The sequence below is a fragment of the Nerophis ophidion genome, linkage group LG04 (genome assembly GCF_033978795.1).
Source record: "Nerophis ophidion isolate RoL-2023_Sa linkage group LG04, RoL_Noph_v1.0, whole genome shotgun sequence".
In the NCBI taxonomy this organism is placed as follows: Eukaryota; Metazoa; Chordata; class Actinopteri; order Syngnathiformes; family Syngnathidae; genus Nerophis; species Nerophis ophidion.
Window position 1 is genome coordinate 26265266 of NC_084614.1, and position 20855 is coordinate 26286120.

A 20855-nucleotide genomic window follows, 5' to 3' on the forward strand; every position below is an offset into this window, starting at 1 on the left:
TGGATGGATGCATTTCAAAATTATTAACCCCCCACCCTCTTCCACTCACAGAAGAACCACCCAAGAATGGGGCCATATAAATTCCTTCCCTACTTTAATTTAAGTTGAACAAATGACAGCTGATTGCATCTGAAGTGAACAAGCTACAGCAATGCCTTAGTTAAGAGAATCATATTACCAAAATATGTGTAATTGACAAAAAAAGAAGGATTTAAAAGTGGTGTCTTGAGGAACGCCTCAGTTGTGCAACTCACACGTTGAGACCCCAGTGTTCTATGTTTGCTAGCAAGGTTAAAATGTCAATACAAGTATCTGACTATGTTATAATAATGTTCCAAGTTCATCTTTACAACAGGAGCGCTCTGGTGTTTTTAGAAATTTGCTTCAAAGATGTTTGTCTCCAAAGTTTTTGAACTGAGGCCACGGCTGGTATGGTGTCTTTCCCGGGTCGAATTTAGCCCCCGGACTCCCATTTGAAAGGCCTGGAGTACAGATTTACTGTCACAGTGTACTAGTGGTCATCCTGTACACCAGGGGTCGGGAACCTTTTTGGCTGAGAGAGCCATACAAGCCAAATATTTTTTAGAGTATTTTCGTGAGAGCCGTACAGAGGTGGGTAGTAACGCGCTGCATTTACTCCGTTACATCTACTTGAGTAACTTTTGGGATAAATTGTACTTCTAAGAGTAGTTTTATGCAACATACTTTTACTTTTACTTGAGTATATTTATAAAGAAGAAACGCTACTTTTACTCCGCTCCATTTATCTACAATCAGCTCGTTACTCGCTACTTTTTTTTTATCGATCTGTTAATGCACACTTTGTTTGTTTTGATTTTGTCAGACAGGCATTCAAATTAGGAACTACGCATGCCTGCGTTTCACCAATCAAATGCAGTCACTGGTGACGTTGGACCAATCAAACAAAACCAGGCGGTCACGTGACCGTCACACGTCGAATCCGAACTAAAAAGTTGAAAAACTTATTGGGGTGTTACCATTTAGTGGTCAATTGTGCAGAATATGTACTGTACTGTGCAATCTACTAATAAAACTGTAAAGGAAAAAAGACACTTTTTATTTCAACCGTACTTCCCATCAAAAGCCTAAAGACTGATCGCACGGTTCCTGTCTTCACAATAAAAGCGCCGCTCCATCGCGCCTGCGCTAACAAAATAAGAGTCTCCGAAAGCCAGCACAAACAAGCGAGCAAGCTACGGAGTTTCCCCCCAATGTATTTCTTGTAAAGTGTATAAAAACGAATATGGAAGCTGGACAAATAAGATGCCAATGTGGTATTAGACAGGAAGGAGGAACTTTTTTTCTCCTCCATTTGAAAATGTGGACATTATCAGCACTATACTGTCTGATTCCAATCAATGCAAGTCATCAGAATCAGGTAATACACCAACTTATATTCTTGTCTTCATGAAAGATAGGAATCTATATGTTAAACATGCATGTATATTCATTAAAACACCTTTAACATTTCAACAAAAACAGAAAAATAAAAAACTAAATTATATACTATATATATATATATATATATATATAAATATATGATATGTGTGTATGTATATATGAGGTAGATCACCTCGACTTGGTCATTTATTAAGTAATTGATTAACGTTGAAAAACGTATTGGGGTGTTACCATTTAGTGGTCAATTGTAGGGAATATGTACTGTACTGTGCAATCTACTAATACAAGTTTCAATCAATCAATCAATAAATGCCTACTGAGCCTGTGGTGCTGTTAAGTTATTGTGGCTCAATTTGCCTTAACTTTTTTATTTTAGTGTATTATTATTTAATATGTATTATTGTTTTAGTTGCTTAAGAGATATTCCTGGCTATGAATTGGCTCATTGCTATTTTTATGTTTTTGTGCATTATCTGTTGCCGTAATTATTAAACGAACAGGTTACTCATCAGTTACTCAGTACTTGAGTAGTTTTTACTTTTACTCAAGTAAATATTTGGATGACTACTCCTTACTTTTACTTGAGTAATACATCTCTAAAGTAACAGTACTCTTACTTGAGTACAATTTCTGGCTACTCTACCCACCTCTGGAGCCGTATAATTATTATTCTTTAAACACTGAATACAACTATATGCATGCATTTTTAAGAAAGACCAACATTTTTATAGTATAAAAAGTCTCTTATTCTTTGTAATAACATTGTTATTCTGAGGCTAACCAAAAAATAAATAAAATACGTCTTAACATTAATCCAACTTCTTGAACAGGTGCGGTAGAAACCGGATGGATGGAGGAAAATGCATGAGAATGTTTTATATTTTGAACGTTATTTTTGATACTGTGATTACCAGCGGAATTATTCATTACTTATTGTGTTAAGCAATGTCAGCTAAGATTTATCTGAGAGCCAGGTGCAGTCATCAAAAGAGCCACATCTGGCTCTAGAGCCATAGGTTCCCTACCCCTGCTGTACATGCTAGTCTCGAACTAGGGTCCTCAGACAGTGAAACCTCAATTTACAAACTCAATTGGTTCTTGAACAGGGTTTGTAAATATAAAAGTTCATACATTGAAAATAATTTTTACATAAGAAACAGTGTACAAATTAACAGAGGGCAGGGCAAAATTCCATATTATAGTAAAAGTTTTTACACTTTGAAAGCAATGTAAGCGTTAGACAGTAATGTACAGTATATCAAACAAACATCAACTTTCAATTTAATAACAAAGCCAAAACTAGAGCTGATTTGTAGACACCCTGCTAACACGCACATACACTGTCACTAGCCCTGTGATGCACTCAGTTTGAAATCACAAAACTCCTTAATTTTGACAGCCAGGTTGCTACAATGATTACACTGTAAACAAAAATGACCGTAAAAAGTACAACAAGCAATTGTTAAACAGCAACAGTAAAACTCTGTAAAATCCAAAATAGTTTATAACAGTAGTTAATGCAGTGGATTTACTGCAAACCAAGAAACAGTAGATAACCTAAATGACAATGGTTATAGTACTTAGAAAACACATGACTTTATTGCAAAAATAATGAAAATGTTTTACAATGCAAAATACTGTAATGTAACAAGCATGCAAATACTCTAACATTTACGGTATTGTTATGCATAAATTAAAGACTTTGTAGATTGTACATTTAAATTTACATCATACTTTAATTGTCCTAGGGCAGGGGTAGGGAACCTATGGCTCTAGAGCCAGATGCGGCTCTTTTTATGACTGCATCTGGCTCTCAGATAAATCTTAGCTGACATTGCTTAACACGATAAGTAATTAATAATTCCGCTGCTAATCAAAGTGTTAAAAATAACCTTCAAATTATAAAACATTCTCATGCATTTTAATCCAACCATCCGTTTTCTATCGCACCTGTTCAAGAGGTCGCATTAATGGTAAGAAGTATTATACTGATTATTGGTTAACATTTAGAACAACAATTTTATTAAAAAGAATAAGAAACTTACTATACTCTAAAAATTTTGGTCTTACGTAAAAATGCACGCATTTAGTTGTATTCAGTGTTAAAAAATATTTAATGGCTCTCACGGAAATACATTTTGAAATATTTGGCTTTCATGGCCACATCAGCCAAAAAGGTTCCAGACCCCTGTCCTAGGGGTTTGTGTTAAAGCTTTAGTTAACTAGATAACTTTTGACTCACAACATGTTTTCTTGTATTTTTGTGGCAAATGGTTTCCGAGATTGAGGGGTTATGTCCATGTGCTTTATTGCTAACTTCATGGAAATGAACCATGCTATGTGTTTGAGTGTGTTGGAACTGGTTCCAAGTAGCTTTTTAACTTTTAACTTTAACTTTAACTTTTCCTTCACTTGAAGGAAATTGTTGCGGCAGGCCATGTTGTAATTTATCCAGTGAAAAGTTTGTACAAATATTTACAAGTTCAAATCCTCATGTACCGCTCACATGTCTCGGAAACACAGGCATTTTGCAAATACTAGTGTTGGTGAAAGGGCGGCAGAGTTGAGAAATAGTTAACGCTCGTGGTTCACAGTGAGGAGGTTGTGGGTTCGATTCCCGGGCTAGGGGTCTTTCTGTTTAGAGTTTGTATGTTCCCCTCCCACCTTCAATTACATGCAACTGGGGATAGGCTGATTCGCAACACTAAATTTGGCCCCAGTTTGTAGTTGCCGTTATTTTACCGTAACTTCCACAGTTTTTTTTTTAACAGGTTAACAGTATATCATTTTTTTAATAGTAATTTACTAGGCCAAAAAAATATTAACTGTAAAATCAACACATTCAACATCAACATACCGTAATGTCCCATAAATCATGTATGTATTTTTACAGTGAATTCCTGGCAACCACAGCTGCCGGTATCTTACCTTAAATTGTGCAATTTTTTTTTTTTACAGTGGAGAATCGAAAAAAAAAAATCTGGTTTGCCTTGTTGGTTAATCTTCTTTGTTAAGATCAACCCATATGTTTTTTTCAGAGTTGATATAGATACGGATTATTTATGTTACGAGGAAAATAACCAATATTTGGAGCTGATATTCATTTGGAGTAAAAGTTATTTAATATGAATAGAATCCTAGAGTAAACAGCTGGACAAGGCTTTAAGTTATTTTTTAACATTGTTTTTAGGAAACGTTAAACCAGTAGCGACATAATGTTTTATAAGGCGTTAATGTTGCGGTTAATTTAGCAGCAAACAACATCAGAGTATGTCACAAACATCTTTATTACGTGTGTCTAAGAGGTGCATCAACATTTGCATTTTAAAATTTGGTAAATCTCCTGAGAACATTGCTAAAAATATGGGATTTCTTATAGCTGAGACATTTGTCTTACTGGATGTTACAGAAAGAATGGGAATGTCTGACCTGCTCCTCTTTACTTATATGATAAGTCCATCCATCCATTTCTACCACTTGTCTCATTTGGGGTCGCAGGGGGTGCTGGAGCCTATCTCAGCTGCATTCGGGCGGAAGGTGGTGTACACCCTGGACAAGTCGCCAACTCATCATAGGGCCAACACAGATAGACAGACAACATTCACACTCACATTCAAACACTAGGGTCCATTTTAGTGTTGCCAATCAACCTATCCCCAGGTGCATGTTTTTGGAGGTGGGAGGAAGCCGGAGTACCCGGAGGGAACCCACGCAGTCACGGGGAGAACATGCAAACTCCACACAGAAAGATCCCGAGCCCGGGATTGAACCCAAGACTACTCGGGACCTTGGTATTGTGAGGCACATGCACTAACCCCTGTTCCACTGTGCTGCCTTATATGATAAGTCTCCACTTCAAAATCAGATTTTTCTCTATCAGCCAGGTATGTTTAACACATAAAGAATTTGATTTAGTAGATTGTGCTATCTTTTTTCAATGCAAGAAACAAAAACGATACAAACAAAAAAACCTACGAGAGAGCACAGTACTGTGGCGGCCATCCGCGGCATAATTATGTTCAAACAAAGTTTGGATTTTTGGCAGAAATTATTTTTCGGTCATCTTTATGTCCATCCATCTTCTAACGCTCTGTCACGTTATTATTTGATTGAATTACGAAACATGAAACTCTGCACGCTCTATTGATGAGCCCACGCTGAGAGTGCTGCGGACAGAGGACGAAAACAAACAAAACGGAACGGCCGGGAAATAATGACAAAAACTGGATTTGGAAGTTTTATCAGTTAGGCAGAAGAGATATACTGTGCACAAGCGACCGACATTGCAGGAGAAATAGAAAGGGAGAGGGTGAAGGGGCATGGCTGCAAGGCGGCTGCGGTAAAAGAAAAGGCAAATCTTTACCAGCAGGGCAAACGGGCTGGTGAAAAGTGGTAATAACTTATCTACTTCACTTAATATTTTTTTATATACTAAATACTGGTATCATATGTGTATAAATTGTATCTGCTGATGTAGTTCAGTTGTTGTAATAAAAAAGAGATGGATATCAATAAAAATACGCCGATTATGGTTTACGTCAAAATGCCAAATATCAGCGCCGATAATTGGCCCAGCCGATCGATCTCTACTTTTTTGCGTTCAGCAGAAGAAAGAGGCAGGGGGAAAACAGTTTTGGCAACACTGTGCATACTTCCTGAATGTTTCAAACCACACATTGCTTGTCCATAGCTTTCTTTGGACTCATATTGAGCTAGCAAAAGTACAAAATGTTGCAAGCGGAAAAAAACCTAAAAAGCATAAAAAGTATCTAACAGCAGCACTGCACTACTGCGATCGATCACCCCGCCCACCGTGGATGTGCTGCCGGGTACAAAATGGCTTCTATAACAAAGCATATTTTTATTCGGCCTGTGCCTCGTACATGGAAGCGTTCGTTCACTGAGGGATTTGTAAATTGAGGTTCCGCTGTATCTCCACTGACAGTCATTCGAGCAGTGCTAACCAGGCCAGGAATTTTGGTATTTTAGGGGCAAGGCCACTTGGCCTTTGGTGTCGTCAACCTTTTGAGGGCACAAAGGCCAAATGTCAGGGCAGAAAGTCCATCAAGTAAAACAATGATTTTAAGTCCACAGTCATAACAATTTAGCTTAACAGTTAAAATTATATTTTTAATATGCATTATTTCAAAATAAATGAATGAAGCATTTTTTTTTCCTGAATAAATAAAATCAATATAATAAGAAATAATCTTAAGAGGTAACATTTGATTTTTTACGCTTGATGAAAAACAGTAAATAAATACAACAGCTCAAATAGGACAATGCGACTCGGTGGATTAAAGAAAACTGCACAAATCTGAACAGTGTGCTACATCCATCCATCCATCCATTTTCTACCGCTTATTCCCTTCCGGGGTCGCGGGGGGTGCTGGCGCCTATCTCAGCTACAATCGGGCGGAAGGCGGGGTACACCCTGGACAAGTCGCCACCTCATTGCAGGGCCACATGTTATATTATACCCACACATACACTAGTAGATCTTGGAATTCATGTTTCTGTCAATAACCTGCAGCTCCCTTGTGCCAAGAGTTTTGATTGGTTGACTGAAACTTTTATTAGTAGATTGCACAGTACAGTACATATTCCGTACAATTGACCACTAAATGATAACACCCGAATAAGTTTTTAAACTTGTTTAAGTCGGAGTCCACAATTCATGGTAAGAGCATTCGTGTGGCCCCAAATCATGACTTAAGCACCACTATACTCGACTGTAAATAAGACACAATTATTGTGGTACTTGTGTTGTCAGTTATTAAAACAATAATGGATGTCATGTCATTTTCAGTAGATAGTAAATCTGCTGTACAAGCTGAACTTTGACTTCTCAAAAGTATTTCCAAGTGTAATCACTATACTGTAATAAGAATAGTTGCCGAAATATAAGGGGTGTACTTTTTAATAATCATTTGTTAATTAATAATTACTTGATTGTGTTTTTGTGTGCCGTATTCAAAAATATGATTTAATATATGTAATAATATGTCGTAAATAGCGCGTCATCAACTACTTGTATACCCACCTTGGTCCCGCATTTTGTCTTGCTCCGAGTATCCTGCCACGGCCATGCTTAGGCGACTCAACCACCTGTGGGAAGAACAAGGACCATATTACAATGAACGCATTGCGACGGTTAAATAGTACAGCTCTGTCAGGCTCATTAACTCACCGAGACATGTCGTCTACATTTTCCGCTGCAAAGTAGAAAGTCTTTATCTTGGGGTGGCAAGCCTTGAACGCACTGAAACAGAGCCAAACGTCTATTTAAAAACGGGAGCGCTGCTAAAGAACAGGGACATATACAATACATTAGCATGTGAATGGGATAGAAACTTGGCAGATGATCTCAAACACTTGCTTTTGTCAGATTAAGTGGGTGTAACAGGGGGACTGTCGGTGAATATTTCAGGGCTCAACTATTATTGTGGCTGTGTATATTTACTGCATCAAAGTGAGAGCTAATTCCAATATTTTGACAACCTTATAATTAAGTAACAGCTCTCAGTATGCTGTGAAGGGCACCCCTGCTAAACAACCACACTAATAGGCTCAGACATTTTTTATATATGCAAAAAAACTAAGCAGACCTCTGCCATGTTTGGATAATAACAATAAGGAAAAACTAGAATAACATGCTTGTGTTTGTTTACTTCCTGGCTTTATGACGACTACATAAAAGCCTAGGGCTCATAGGGCATACTAAGGTAAAGAGAGCAGTCATATTACTATTTAAAATACATAAAAGAAAATCAATTATTCTAATAATAGTGATGAATTAATGGGAATTGTTCACCAGCAGGAAGGAAAGGATAGACGGGACATTACCATTTGCGTTTTGGGGTAGGGTGAGTGTTTCTACTAAGCAAAATAAAAAAAATTTGATACAAAAGAGAAAGTGAATGCCTCCTTATTTAGTAACCTCCAGTTTGGTACCAGACCCAAGTTGATTCCACCACAACATTTGTATAGTTTGTGCTAAATACTGTAACGATTTAATGAACACACACAAATCAAAACAATAATATACAAAAATTGTCTTCGAAAAGGCTATGAAATTGAAAAGTGGTAGGATTAAATAAGCTATGTTGCTTCCTACTCCTTTTCGGACATGTTCTGATGAGAAACTGGAAATAAGGGATGTACTTGTAACTGTATGCATGTTCGTAATAAACTAAAATCATGAATCACAAACCAGGGATATTCAACTAAGTGTTTACACTGAAGGCCTAAGTGGCCTAAAGTCGGATCTTTTCGAAGTCTGATTTTTTTCAGCTGACTATTTACACTGCTAGTACAATTTCATCTTTGTCAGACTACAGTATAAACGCACACAGGCCCCAATGTGGTCTCGACTTCACTTGCATGCGCAGTTCAATAAAGGGAAAACAATAGAAGTTGACCGTATTCAGTAAATTTACAAGGAAGGCGCTACTACTAATACAAAATAAAAGTCGCCACGCCTTAAAAAAAATTTTTTTTACGTGAAAATAAATTAAAGCAATATAATGTATGAATGAATGAACATACACACATACTGTGTATATATATATATATATATATATATATATACATATACAGTATACATGTACATACTGTATATACATATACATATTTACATACATATACACTTATATATATGCATACATATATACATATACATATATACATATATGTATATATATATATATAGTGTAGCTGCTGACAGAACCACATTGTATAAATGTTATGTAATTTCATAGTTGGTTATAATAAATGAATACAATGTATAAATATTCAGTTCATATTTACATATAATGTGATTAAAAATGTATTGTATATCATAATCTGCGATGAGGTGGCGACTTGTCCAGGGTGTACTCCGCCTTCCGCCCGATTGCAGCTGAGATAGGCACCAGCGCCCCCCGCGACACCAAAGGGAATAAGCGGTAGAAAATGGATGGATGGGTGTATTTGATAATTTCATGCAAGTATATGTTAACTTTATTTTTGTTACAAAACCCATGTAAATTGGAGAGAAACATATTTTAGTTTCCGGTTTGGTCACATTGTTGGGGAGACAATTAATATGTAATGGAATAAGGGAAGCAGCACAAGACAGCAAACATTTGAAGGAAGAGGTTAATGGAGTCTCGGCTTGGAAATAAACTTTATTCCCTTTGAGTTTGAGGCCATTGAGATATGACTCTTTTTGATAACGCATGTGAAATTTTCTTTTATTTGATGTCGGAATAATTGTAAGTTCTGTTTTTCTTATTTATTAGTTCTGACGGCATTTTTGGGCCTTATTTTGGAGGAGAAGAAGGCGTGGCTGAAATAAATGTCTGTTTAAGAAAACGAACAACTTGAGCCTTGATTAAGACCTCGGAGGGAGTAACATATAGTGTGATATACGTACTTGGGAGTGTTCTAATCTTTTTATAGCTGTTAAGTAGAGATGTCACCGACATCAACCTGGATCTAAACTAGTTTAATATTTCAGCTCATTTACGTAAACAACGTTCGCAATGTACATAACATGTAAGCAAATATGTGACAGCTTACACGTAATTTTCGGTCCTTCAACAATCAGTATTTATTTGGAATCAAAGCACATAATATATATACGGTATGTTCATATACTATATATAGCCTATTACTTACGCACTATTGACTAGTGATGCACAAAAATTCGGCCACTGAAAAAATACTTTTTTCACCGAAACCAGATGTTGTGATGACGTACCCACTTCCGCTGGTGGGCTGCATCTTTCCCAACGCATACGAATGACATACCTTGCCCAAAAATTATGCAAAAGTCGCATTCAGGTGGCATTTCCGTTTATAATGAAGTCACATTTGAAAAAATCAGATTCCAATCAGATTCGGACTACATCTTGGTGTGGCCTGAATCTGATTTAAAAAAAAAAGATCAGATTTGAAGCACTTTGGAGCATTAAGACTGACAACAAATATCCGATCTGTGTCACTTGAGGGCAAAACAAATTTAGATTTGGTGTGCAGTAAGGGGAGCCTACAAGGCTGTACCCAGACCCCATTTTGGATCACATCTCAGGTTTTCTTTATCCAGCGTACAGACAGCGCCTCAAGCAAGCCCCCCCCAGTGAGAAAAACTGTTCAAGTGTGGAATGAAGACACTGAACTGGTGCTTCAGGACTGCTTTGGGAGTACAGACTGGGACATGTTCAAAAATGCTGCTCAGAGGGATGATTGTACTGTGGACATAGAGGAATATGCTTCCAGTGTAACTGGCTACGTCAGCACATGTGTGGAAAACATTGTTCCCACAAAACAGTACAAGATATACCCAAACCAAAAACCCTGGATTTAACTGTGATGTTCAGTCCAAGCTACATGCCCGCTCCACTGCATTTGTCTCAGGCAACGCTGAGGACTACAAGAAGGCCAGATATGACCTGCGTAAATCCATCAACGAGGCCAAGGAACAATACAGACAAAAGCCGGAGGGATTCTACTCCTCCACAGATTCCGGGCGCATGTGGCAAGGCCTGCAACACATCACAGACTACAAGCAGGGGAGCAGGGGGCTCACAAACAGCAAACGCTCACTGCCAGATGAGCTGAACGAGTTCTACACCCGCTTCGAGGTCCTCAACACCAACCAACAGAGAGGGGCTCTGACCACAGAGCACACGCAGGACCCACCACTCACTGTGACAACAGCAGCGGTACGTACAGTTCTGAGTAGAACGAACCCACAGAAGGCAGCCGGCCCAGACAACATCCCTGGCCAGGCCCTCAGGGTGTGTTCATCAGAGCTGGCTGACGTACTTACTAACATATACAACTTGTCACTAGCACAAGCTGTTGTGCCCACCTGCTTCAAGACCACCACCAGTGTGCCCCTGCCAAAGAAAAACACATTGACCTGTCTGAATGACTATCGCCCTGTTGCACTCACCCCAATAGTGATGAAGTGCTTCAAGAGGATAGTCATGTCACACATCAAGAAGACCATCCCAGACACACTGGACCCTCTACAGTTTGCCTACCGGCAGAACCGGTCCACTGAGGATGCAATCAACACCGTCATCCACACCATCCTCACCCACTTAGAGGGCAAGGACACCTAGGCCAGCTATTATTAATCGACTACAGCTCTGCTTTTAACATGGTCATCCCACAAAAACTCACTGCTAAACTCCTCACTGTTGGTCTGACACCAACTCTCTGTGACTGGGTCCTGAAATTTCTCACAAACCGGCCCCAGTCAGTCAGAATCCGCAACCAGACATCAGGCACAAAGGTTCTAAGCATAGGGACCCCCAAGGCTGCATGCTGAGCCCCCTACTGTACACCCTCTTCACATACGACTGTGTGGCCTCCCAGAACAACACCAGCATCATCAAGTGTGCTGATGACACTACGGTCGTCGGACTGATCACCGGGCGAGCTGAGGCAGCGTACAGAAGGGAGGTAGCGGAACTGGTGGCCTGGTGTCAGGATAATAATCTCTCCTTGAACACAGACAGGACCAAGTAGATGATTATTGATCCACGGAGAAGGAGTGCACAGTACACACCTTTGTACATAGGGGGGACAAAGATGGACAGGGTGAAAACCTTTAAATTCCTCGGGACCCACATCAGCGAGGACCTCACCTGGGATCACAACACCCAACAAACAATAAAGAAAGCCCAGCAGCGACTGTACTTCCTAAGAAGGCTGAGAAAATTTGGTATGCCACCCAAAATTCTCAGGAACTTCTATAGAAGTACGGTTGAGAGTATCTTTTCCAGCTCAATCACGGTCTGGTATCGAAACTGCACTGCTAAGGACAGGAAGGCAGTCCAGTGAGTGATTAAAACTGCTCAGTACATATCAGGAGCAGCATTCCCCTCACTACAGGACATGTACTCTACCAGGCCCACCAGGAGAGCACACAACATCATAAAGGACAGTACACAACCCCAGCACAGTCTCTTCAGCCTCCTACCATCAGGCAGACGATACAGGAGCCTGAAATCCAGGACTTCGAGACTGACAAACAGTTTCTACCCACAGGCCATCAGGCTTTTGAATGCTAGCCCCCCCCCACCCATCTTTACTTTTGTCTTTTTGAACAAAAGACAGCTACCTTGACCACCCCAGAACTGTGAACCATCACTGTAGACACGTTTCACATTTGATCACTAAAGACACCTTTTAACTGCTGCTGTGACCCAAGGTCACCTCCATATTTATACTGTTGACTGCCAATCAGAATGTGCAATAATGTTATGTTACTTACTGTGCCCTGTATATACTTTTTTTAATTTTTTTAATTTATTTTTAGCTAAGTACCGTGCGACTTGTTGAAGGGTGAACTAGCAAAGTAAGATATTCATTGTACGGCAAACTGTCTGTTTAACTGTGCATATGACAATAAACAATCTTGAATCTTGAATCTTGAATCTCTAATCAGTGTGAACAGGGCCTAAAATGTTTTTGGGCTCACATTTCCAGAAAGCTAAAGACCACAGAGTGGGACTTCTCCCTTCTTAATTATTTTAATTTTGCATATCCTGGAAAACCAGCGTCTTCCACAGTAAAGATTTAATTTTGGTCTATTTATTTTGCCAGAGTTACAGGACACTCTGTTGTTTTTACAGACCTTCTGCAAAAAAAGTTAGTCAAAGATCATATTTATGACAGCACTTCAGTTTTTGATAATCTGCTGCAAAAGTGTGAGTCTCTCAAAAGTTTTTGAACCAGTTGAGGAGCCCAAATGATGAAAAAGAGAGGACCTAACATGGAACCTTAAGGAACACTCTAGTATAACTGAAGAAGCTGAACAAATGACGACCAGTTGCATCAGAACTAGACAAGCGGAAGCAATGCTTTAGTTGCATGAATCCCATTACAAAAATAAATTGTAACTGCCAAAAAGAATAGGACTTAAAGGAGTGCCCTAAGGAATGGTCCCAAGTTTGGACCTTTGTTTGCTAGCAAGGGTAAAATGCCAATGCAAGGATCTGCCAATGTGGTTATAATGGTCCAAGTTCCTATACAACAGGAGCACCGAGTTAGCTGCAAAAATGTTTGTCTTCCAAGTTTTGAATTGAACATGGGTAGAATTTTGCCCCCGGACCACCAGTTGCATAGCTCTGCCAAAAACCAACTCGTCTTTGCACTTTGTGGACGTATGCAACAGTCTGCTTAGCACCAAAAATTAGTCTCATTAGACTATGCAAGTGTCACAAGGCTACTTACAGAGTGTGTGTCGGGACAACATATGAAAATTGGCAACATTAGTATTATGTTTTACATTAAAAGCAACGGCGAATAAAAAAAATAAAAACTTGACTCACAACTTTCTCCTGCATTCAGTGGCACGATCAATCTTAAACTCGGGAAGATTGACAAAGCCTTCTGCCTTCTCATCCTGTGGTGAAATTAATTAAAAAGTGTCCTTCAAATAAATTCATACAGAAAATAAAATCTCTTCAAGTCCTTCCATTTACCTCTTCGTTCATGTACCAGTACAGACATGTATCTTTCAGGATGAACCAATACTTCTTCCATTTCTGAGAAAAATAAGTTTTAGCATCCTTCTTCTTCCACAGCCAGCCTTCGCAGTCGCCTTGACCCAAGTCTCTACAGGAAATCCGTCGCTTGCTGATGGAGGCCATGGGGCTTCCGCCTGCAGGAGAGTACAACAGATAAGAGTGGTTAAAATATATATATTTTTTAATTGGATGATGAAGTAAACTCAACTTACCTTTACTCTTCTTTGACCTTGACAGCAGTGAAGATCGCTCAAATACCTGCGAAGTCAAGCAAACGTATAAAACTAACTGCTTTGCTTCTTCATCACACAGGTACCAAAGGAAAGGTAGGGGAAACAAACATGGTAGAGCGAGGCAGAGTCAGAGCTGGATGTGGACAGGGAGACTTCCATCTGGAGGGCTGGGATGAGTGTGTAATGTGTGGGGCTGGTTCCCCTCTCCATCTTCCTTCTATTGTGACTCAGGCTGCGGCCTAGCAAAAATTCTCCGCCTGGGACTTTGTCTTCACTTGTGAAACGCAGCAGTGAATTTTCTGCAGAAGACAAATAAAAGAAAACATAAATCATAAAATAAAGGCTCTCTTTAAAAAAAATCCCAAAAATATATCATTCTGTTGATGTGTATCACAATTCACTAACTCACTGGAGCACATTGAACCTAAAAGGCACATGGAGTATATATAACGTGAACTTTTAAAGGCCTACTGAAATGAGATTTTCTTTTTTTAAACGGGAATAGCAGGTCCATTCTATGAGTCATACTTGATCATTTCGCGATATTGCCATATTTTTGCTAAAAGGATTTAGTAGAGAACATCGACGATAAAGTTCTCAACTTTTGGACGCTAATAAAAAAGCCTTGCCTTTACCGGAAGTAGCAGACGATGTGCGCGTGACATCACGGGTTGAAGAGCTCCTCAAATCCTCACATTGTTTACAATCATAGCCTGCAGCAGCTAGAGCTATTCGGACCGAGAAAGCGACAATTTCCCGATTAATTTGAGCGAGGATGAAAGATTTGTGGATGAGGAAATTTAGAGTGAAGTACTAAAAAAAAAAAAAAAAGGCGAGGGCACTGAGAGCGATTCAGATGTTGTTAGACACATTTACTTGGATAATTCTGGAAAATCCCTTATTTGCCTATTGTGTTACTAGTCTTTTATTGAGATTATAAGGTACCTGAAAGTCAAAAGGGTGTGGCCACGGGTGTGTTGACGCCAGAGTCTCTGAGGGAAGTCACGCAGCAGCAGCAAGACGGAAGCTCCGCTGATGTCTCCGGTAAGAGCTGACTTATTACCACAATTTTCTCACCGAAAACTTCCGGTTGACATTTGGTCGGGATCCATGTTCGCTTGACCGCTCTGATCCATAGTAAAGATTCATCTTCGGGGATTTTAAACAAGGAAACACCGTGTGTTTGTGTGGCTAAAGGCTAAAAGCTTCTCACCTCCATCTTTCTACTTGGACTTCTCCATTATTAATTGAACAAATTCCAAAAGATTCAGCAACACAGATGTCCAGAATACTGTTTAATTATGCGATTACAGCAGACTACTTATAGCTTGGATCGGGCTGTAAAATAATGTCCGCTACAACCTGAGACGTCAAACGCACGCGTCATCATACGAGTCATCATAGCGCAACATTTTCAACATGACACTTCACGGGAAATTTTAAATTGCAATTTAGTCAACTAAAAAGGCCGTATTGGCATGTGTTGCAATGTTAATATTTCATCATTGATGTATAAACTATCAGACTGTGTGGTCGGTAGTAGTGGGTTTCAGTAGGTCTTTCAGTAGGTCTTTAAACCAGAAATCTATTTGACGCACACTAAAACTAAAAATTTGTTGAAACACTTTTTCATTTCAGTCAGGAGCCGTGGCACGTATTTCACAAGGTACAGTGTTACCCAAACTTAAGAGTGTTTTGAGATAAGAGCAGTCACTTGACTAATTGTGTAGCAAAAATTTGAGTTACAAGCCTGCCCGCCATTAGTTGCTAGCGATCAACATGACTTTATTTTTGTAAGCATGGGAAAGAAGAAAGTGAATGTGAAAGTCAGTCCTGAGAAGAAGTGAATGATCTTTATTGAATTAAATACAGAAATCATTAAAAACATGACAGAGCGTGTCGCCAACTTGGCGAGGCAATTTGAGCGTATCACTGCTAGCCCGCATCATACTGAAGCAGCATGAGTCTTACCCCGGCCAATGATACTAAAATAATATCTAAACGGTGGACATTTATCTGTGAAAATATGGAAAAGCTGCTGATGGTGTGTTTGACAGAGAAGCAGCTGGAATGAAGTACCGTGATGTCCACGATCCAAGGTTAATACTGTACATTATTATTACATTACTTCATAAAAGTACTATAGTTGTTTATATTACATTAGTTTTTTTTTCATTGCTGATTTAAAAATGTGTTTTACTTTTTAAAAGGCATGTTACATGTTAAAATGGTGGTAAGAGCAGCACTAATTGTATCTATTTAAATGTATTTCAATAGGAGATGCAGATTTTAGATACAAGTGTTTTGAGTTGAGAGCTCTTCAAACCAATTGAGCTCTTAAGTTGAGGTACTACTATTTAAGGAAGAAGAAGCTGAACATGATATTATCTACAAAACCCAAAACCAGTGAAGCTGGCACATGGTGTAAATTGTTAATAAAAACAACATTTAATGATTTGCAAATCCTTTTCAACTTATATTCAATTGAATAAACTACAAATACAAGATATTTAATGTTCAAACTGAGAAACTTAATTTTGTTTGGAAAATAATCATTAATTACAATTAATTAATTAATTAAGGGACGGCGTGGCACAGTGGAAGAGTGGCCGTGCGCAACCCGAGCGTCCCTGGTTCAATTCCCACCTAGTACCAACCTCGTCACGTCCGTTGTGTCCTGAGCAAGACACTTCACCCTTGCTCCTGATGGGTGCTGGTTGGCGCCTTGCATGGCAGCTCCCTCCATCAGTGTGTGAATGTGTGTGTGAATGGGTAAATGTGGAAGTAGTGTCAAAGCGCTTTGAGTACCTTGAAGGTAGGAAAGCGCTATACAAGTACAACCCATTTATTTATTTATTTACAATTTATTGGCAGCAACACATTGCAAAAAAGTTGGCACAGGGGCATTTTTACCACTGTGTTACATGGCCTTTCCTTCTAACAACGCTCAGTAAACTTTTGGGAACTGAGGAGACCAATTTTTTAAGCTTTTCAGGTGAAATTATTTCCTATTCTTGCTTGATGTACAGCTTAAGTTGTTCAACAGGCCGGGGCCTCCATTGTCGTATTTTAGGTTTCATAATGCGCCACACATTTTCAATGGGGGACAGGTCTGGACTACAGGCAGGCCAGTCTAGTACCCCCACTCTTTTAGTACGAAGCCACACTGTTGTAACATGTGCAGAATGTGGTTTGGCATTGTCTTGCTGAAATAAACAGGTGTGTCCATGTAAAAGACCTTGCTTGGATGGCAACATATGTTGCTCCAAAACCTGTATGCACCTTTAAACATTAATGGTGCCTTCAAAGATGTGTAAGTTACCCATGCCTTGGACAATAATACACCCCCATATCATCACAGATGCTGGCTTTTGAACCTTGCCCCTATAACAATCCGGATGTTTTTTATTTCTCTTTGGTCCATCCATCCATCCATCCATTTTCTCCCACTTATTCCCTTTGGGGTCGCGGGGGGCGCTGGTGCCTATCTTAGCTATAATCGGGCGTAAGGCGGGGTACACCTTGGACAAGTCGCCACCTCATCGCAGTCCTCTTTGGTCCACAGTTTCCAAAAAAAATTGAAATGTGGGCTCTTCAGACAGTTTCCACTTTGCATCAGTCCATCTTAGAAGAGCTTGGGCCCGACAAAACTGGCGGCGTTTCTGGGTATTGTTGACAAATGGCTTTCGCTTTGCATAGTAGAGTTTTAACTTGCACTTACAAATGTAGTCACAAACTGTAGTTACTGACAGTGGTTTTCTGAAGTGTTCCTGAGCCCATGTGGTGATATCCTTTACACACTGATGTCGTTTTTTTATGCAGTACCGCCTGTGGGATCGAAAGTCACAGGCATCTAATGTTACGTGCAGGGATTTCTCCAAATTCTCTGAACCTTTTGATGATATTATGATGATATTAGGAACTGTAGATGGTGAAATCCCTAAATTCTTTGCAATAGCTGGTTGAGAAATGTTGTTCTTAAACTGTTCGACAATTTGCTCACACATGTGATGACAAAGTGTTGACCCTCGCCCCATCCTTGTTTGTGAATGACTGAGCATTTCATGGGTGCTGCTTTTATACCCAATCATGGCACCCACATGTTCCCAATTAGCCTGTTTGCTTGTGGGATGTTCCAAATAAGTGTTTGGTGAGCATACCTCAACTTTCTTAGTCTTTTTCGCCACTTGTACCAGCTTTTTTGAAACATGTTGCAGGCATCAATTTCCAAATGAGCTAATATTTGCAAGAAAGAAAAAAAAAAGTTTCTCAGGTCCAACAATAAATATGTTGTCTCTGCAGTGTATTCAATTGAATATAGGTTCAAAGGGATTTGCAAATAATTTACACAAGCATGATGATGGGTCAAATGTAGAGGATAATTTCACCACACCTAGCGTCTGTGTGACAATCATTGGTACTTTATTTTTTTTAACAACGTTCCAACTTCACTGGTTTTGGGGTTTGTAATTTATCCTATCCTTTACTCTGTAATATTATAATAATAATAATGTATTAACGTTTTGGCTTAACTTATGTCAGGCTATGCTTATACATTATACAATTTCTTACCCCTGTCATACTAATGTATGTATTAATTCGACTGTTTCTGTAATCTTTTTATTTAATTTAATGTAATTCATATTTTGTTAGTTTTTGTCATAACAAATTTGGTATTTTCCTTTATTCATTCAAATATTATTTTGCATCAATATCACTATCCAGCTGCACTTGCGCTGAAGGCAGGGTACACCTGGGACAAGTCAGCACCTCATCACAGGGCCCTTATTTAAGTATTATTTTTCATAATTGGATTTCCATCCATTTTCTACCGCCTGTCCCTTATTGGTTTTATTGTCAATAAATGACTTTATTTGATGATTTTTGCATTGGCATGGTAAAGAAAATCTTCAGTTTAAAAATGTATTCGGATCTGCACCTAAATGTAGTTTCATTCCAAAGTACAATGTAGTACGTCTTTACATTGTTAACTCCTGTTTCTAAACAATATATTGTTGTTTCTAATTTTTATATTCTTTCTGTTTATCATTTTCCTGACTTTAAGCCACCTTTCCTGAAGACGTAGAAATTAGTAAATGATCAGTTTCTATTGGGTTTCCAGCAAAATGCAATGTTTTATTAAGTGTCAAGCACATGTATTTGTTTCAAAGGAACATTGTTGTCAGGCAAAGCTGGTAATAGCGTCTCTTAGAAGTAAGTATAACACTATCACTTTTTCTGAGAAAACTCAAGGGAAACCAGACGTCAGCATCATCCCCAGAGGACGCAAAGTTTGTCTTTGAGACTAAAATAAAACACATCAGTTTCTTTGCCACCTTCCTACTGACAAAATGTGAATATAATGTGATAATATGTAACAGATGCCGGAACAACAGCAAAACTGAGAGCAAGGAAGATAGCAAAGAAGGAGAGAGCGGGCAGCGATGGATGGTGAACATACGGAGAGGATAGAGGCAGGAGATGATATCCGGCGAGTTAGCGCATCTGACAAGCCAGCTCATCCTTCTGCTGTGAGATGTGAAAATGGGTGATGATATCAAGAGATCTCCTCCCACTCACATCAGCTCCTCGCTGTCACCCCCGCCTCCCCCTTTATTCCTACCCACCTCTCCTGCTTGCTCTCTTCAGTTTGGCCACATCCTCTACCTCTTCTCCGGCCCAGTTGTATTCCAGTGGCATGGAGATGGGCCGCAGCCTGTCTGGGGTCACGAAACAAGGCAGATCAATACATCGCAGCAGACATCCTCAAAATCATGATGCCATGTCGATTCTCTGTCTTACTGTAGGTGGGCGTGCTCCCCCTGCGGACAGACGGCACCTCCTGATTCTGGTCGTACTCGTAACAATACAGTATGGAATCATCCTCCACCAGAGGGAATTGACGCTGACACTCCTGGTCCAGGTAGGAGTTGGGCGACTCGGAGCGCTTGGCGGCGTGGATGTGGTCGGACTGAGATTCATCGCCCTGAAGACTCCCTTTATCACCTCTGTGGCGGAAAAAGCAGGATCATTGGACTACAACTCAACAATAAAGGATGTTTAAACAGAAAAAAATGTTGGTATTTAAGGGTGCAATGTTACAAAAAAAACACATGTAAAGTATATTACTGTTTGTATAAAAGTATTGTAAAAATGTCAAAAATTCTAAAAATATAGTTTGCTTATATTTTTCCACCTTGATGGACTAATTAAAACACATGCAAATTCAAAATGTTAATGATATTTACTTTGGTGATTTCTTTTATTTTACAATACAACACATTTACGACATAAAAACGGGCATAGTACTAGGGGTGCTAAAAAAAATAGATTCACATCTGAATTGTGATTTTTATTTATTCAGATTCTAAATCGATTCATAATTTTCAACAATCAATTTTTAAAAATATGTGTTTCAGGCAGACTTTGTGGTTACTCCCTGGAAGTACGTCTTGCATAAAAGAGGATATTTTGTAACCTGCAACCTGTTTTGAAAAAAGGTTTTATTTCATTTTCATACAAAATAATATATTGCGAGAATCGGTTTGAATTGGAAAACATGTTGAATCGAGAATCGTTTCTGAATGAAATCGTCACTGCAAGAATCGGAATCAAAAAGTGAATTGTTGTAGGAGTCGCATCCCTACGTATACCATTATTTCTGGACGCTACT

The 20855-nt window shown here is 39.1% G+C and overlaps 1 protein-coding gene across 4 annotated transcripts in view; it reads right to left on the reverse strand.

Moving 5' to 3' along the window:
- Positions 1–20855, reverse strand: part of LOC133551207 (connector enhancer of kinase suppressor of ras 2-like) — a 94938-nt gene that overhangs the window by 17223 nt on the left and 56860 nt on the right. For all 4 annotated transcript variants that reach the window (XM_061897681.1, XM_061897685.1, XM_061897683.1 and 1 more), the window contains exons 11-18: positions 19985–20190; positions 19810–19902; positions 14291–14481; positions 14162–14207; positions 13905–14083; positions 13752–13825; positions 7613–7684; positions 7466–7530 (exon numbers count right to left, since the gene is read on the reverse strand). In XM_061897681.1, coding sequence (XP_061753665.1) covers positions 7466–7530; positions 7613–7684; positions 13752–13825; positions 13905–14083; positions 14162–14207; positions 14291–14481; positions 19810–19902; positions 19985–20190 — 926 coding nt within the window. The remainder of the gene's footprint in view (positions 1–7465; positions 7531–7612; positions 7685–13751; positions 13826–13904; positions 14084–14161; positions 14208–14290; positions 14482–19809; positions 19903–19984; positions 20191–20855) is intronic.